Here is a 2,525-nt window from a genome sequence, read left to right on the forward strand (position 1 = left end):
CCCAGCACCATCCCACTGATCCCTGCTGATCCCACTGATCCCAGCACCATCCCACTGATCCCTGATGACCTCACTGATCCCTGATGACCCCAGCACCATCCCACTGATCCCAGCACCATCCCACTGATACCTGGTGACCCCCAGCACCATCCCACCAATCCCTGGTGATCCCAGCACCATCCCACTGATCCCTGGTGACCTCAGCACCATCCCACTGATCCCTGATGACCCCACTGATCCCTGGTGATCCCAGCACCATCCCACTGATCCCTGCTGATCCCACTGATCCCTGGTGATCCAAACACCATCCCACCAATCCCTGGTGACCCCAGCACCATCCCACTGATTCCCAGTGATCCCAGCACCATCCCACTGATCCCTGGTGACCCCACTGATCCCTGGTGACCCCACTGATCCCTGGTGACCCCACTGCTCCCCGGTGCCCCCCATCCCACCGTGACCCTCCCTGCTGCCCGCCGAGCAGCCAGCACCCGTTAACCCCGTGCATCCCGAACCGTTCCTTACGTATTCCTCGTAGGTCTCTGGCACGGGGGGAGGGGGCAGGGGTATCCTCTGGATTCCAGCTGCCCGTGCCCGGGGGGCAGGAGTGCCGCGCACCGCCGGGGGAGGGGGCACCCCCCGGGCCAGCGTGGCCCCCCGGGCCATGGCCCCGCGCACGGGGGCTCCTCGCACCAGGGCACCCCGAGGAGGGGGAGGAGGAGGAGGAGGACCAACCCCACGGCCCCTGGAAAAGAGAGAGGAAGGTTTTGGTCAGGAGCCCGAGGATGGGGATTTTCAGCAGTGATGTGAAGCTGACAAAAAGCAGAGCCAGGAATTGTGGATCAGCAGGAAAATTCACGCTGTTATGCTGTGAGAGGTACAAAACTCTCCTTTGGGGTGAGAATTCTATGGTTTTAGGTATAGAAAGACAAGAAATCACAGCTGAGGAGAGCAGGAGGCAGGAAGGGAGCCTTTGGGATCTCTTCCCAAGGAAACAGGGAATGAATTCCTTGTTTTGCTTTTCCTGTTGAACTTTATCCCAACCCATTCATTCCCTCACTTTTACCCTTCCCATTCTCTCTCCATCCCATAAATAGGGAGGGATTCAATGGGGCGTGGCTGCCCTTTGGGGTTAAATCACAAAATTTTGGCTCAGCCCAGCCAAAGTTGGGAGTTTCACATAATTTAGATTAGCTGAGCTTTGCCTCCTGAGCCCAGCTGGTTTCACACAGCCAAGGAGAGGCCTCCTGATGACATTTACATCCAATTTTTGGGCAGATCTACAGCCCAGAGTCAGGGTTTGTGAGGATAAAGGAAGCTGTAGACAAAGAAATAAATCTGATACAGAACTCTTGGCAGGGAATTTCACTTTAAAGGACCCTCCCAGCCACCTGGGATCACTCCAGATCCCTCAGGATCACTGAGGACATGGGCAGGGACTCTCCAAGCAGAAGGAAAAGCACCACCCATGGATCAGGGAGCAAGGCAAGCATTGAAGGAACACTTTTGTTAACAATTTATCCCCAGAAGCCCCCCCAGAGCTCTGCAGGGATGGGCATTTCAGCTGAAAACACTGAGGGGGCTACAGCACATCCATCACCAGCTGGGACCACTTCTGAAAGGTTCCTTTATCAAACTATTGATTAAACCCATCCCAAATCATCCCCAGGCTTGGATTACATCCCAAACATTGTGCTCCGAGCCAGCTGGCAAACCTTGGCTGAATCCCAAGGTCAGGCCCAGCAGCTGATGTGCAAGAAGAAACAGCTTAACCCCCTCTGACAGCACAACTGTGAGTGAAATCCAGCATTCCCAGGGCTGGGATTTTGGGAATACCTCGGAACAGGTGGAGGGGGAGGTGGGGCTGCCCCCCGGCCCCGCCCGGGGACGCCTCGGCCACGGTTGGGCTCTGGGACCCCGTTGAGATAGGAGAGCTCCAGGAACTGCTCCTGGCAGATGTCATCCATCATATCCTGGAAAAAGGATGTAAATAAAGGATAACATAAGGATAAAAATAAAGATAAATAAGGATATAAAGAGTCAGCTCCAGAGAACAGCTCCGGGATATCACAGGCTGCTGTGCTGGGATAAAAATAACTGCATGGACCTCAGTTGAAATCTGGTTTTACTGGGATTTGCTGCCAGCTTTCTCCAAGATTCCATCACCTGTATCTCCAGGTCCTGATGTTCCCAGCATCCCAGGGATGTCAGGAGGATTTATGGGGAAAAGCCCAGGCAGGTCTCAGCCCACAGCTCCTGTCTGAAGGGGCAAAGAGCCTGCACAAGGTAACCCTGCAGTGTTCCCATTCCCAAAGGAAAGGGTTGGGATGCAGAGCAAACACCTGTTCCTAAATCCAAGCTGGCTTTTCAAATCCTTAGGGATGCAGTGTGTTCCTGGCAGATCCTTAAAGATCCCTTCCTTGGGGACTAAAGGGGCACAGGAGATCACCCAGCACCATTCCCAGTGCTTCCTGCTGATCCCAGAATCATCCCAGTGCTCCCTGCTGATCCCAGAATCATCCCAG

The 2,525-nt window shown here is 54.7% G+C and overlaps 1 protein-coding gene across 1 annotated transcript in view; it reads right to left on the reverse strand.

Moving 5' to 3' along the window:
* KHDRBS1 (KH RNA binding domain containing, signal transduction associated 1) overlaps positions 1–2,525 on the reverse strand; it is a 14,685-nt gene that overhangs the window by 1,977 nt on the left and 10,183 nt on the right. Inside the window, exons 5-6 of the mRNA XM_015649108.3 lie at positions 1,837–1,973; positions 526–745 (exon numbers count right to left, since the gene is read on the reverse strand). Of these exons, the coding sequence (XP_015504594.1) occupies positions 526–745; positions 1,837–1,973 (357 nt within the window). The remainder of the gene's footprint in view (positions 1–525; positions 746–1,836; positions 1,974–2,525) is intronic.

Source organism: Parus major, chromosome 23 (assembly GCF_001522545.3).
Source record: "Parus major isolate Abel chromosome 23, Parus_major1.1, whole genome shotgun sequence".
In the NCBI taxonomy this organism is placed as follows: domain Eukaryota; kingdom Metazoa; phylum Chordata; class Aves; order Passeriformes; family Paridae; genus Parus; species Parus major.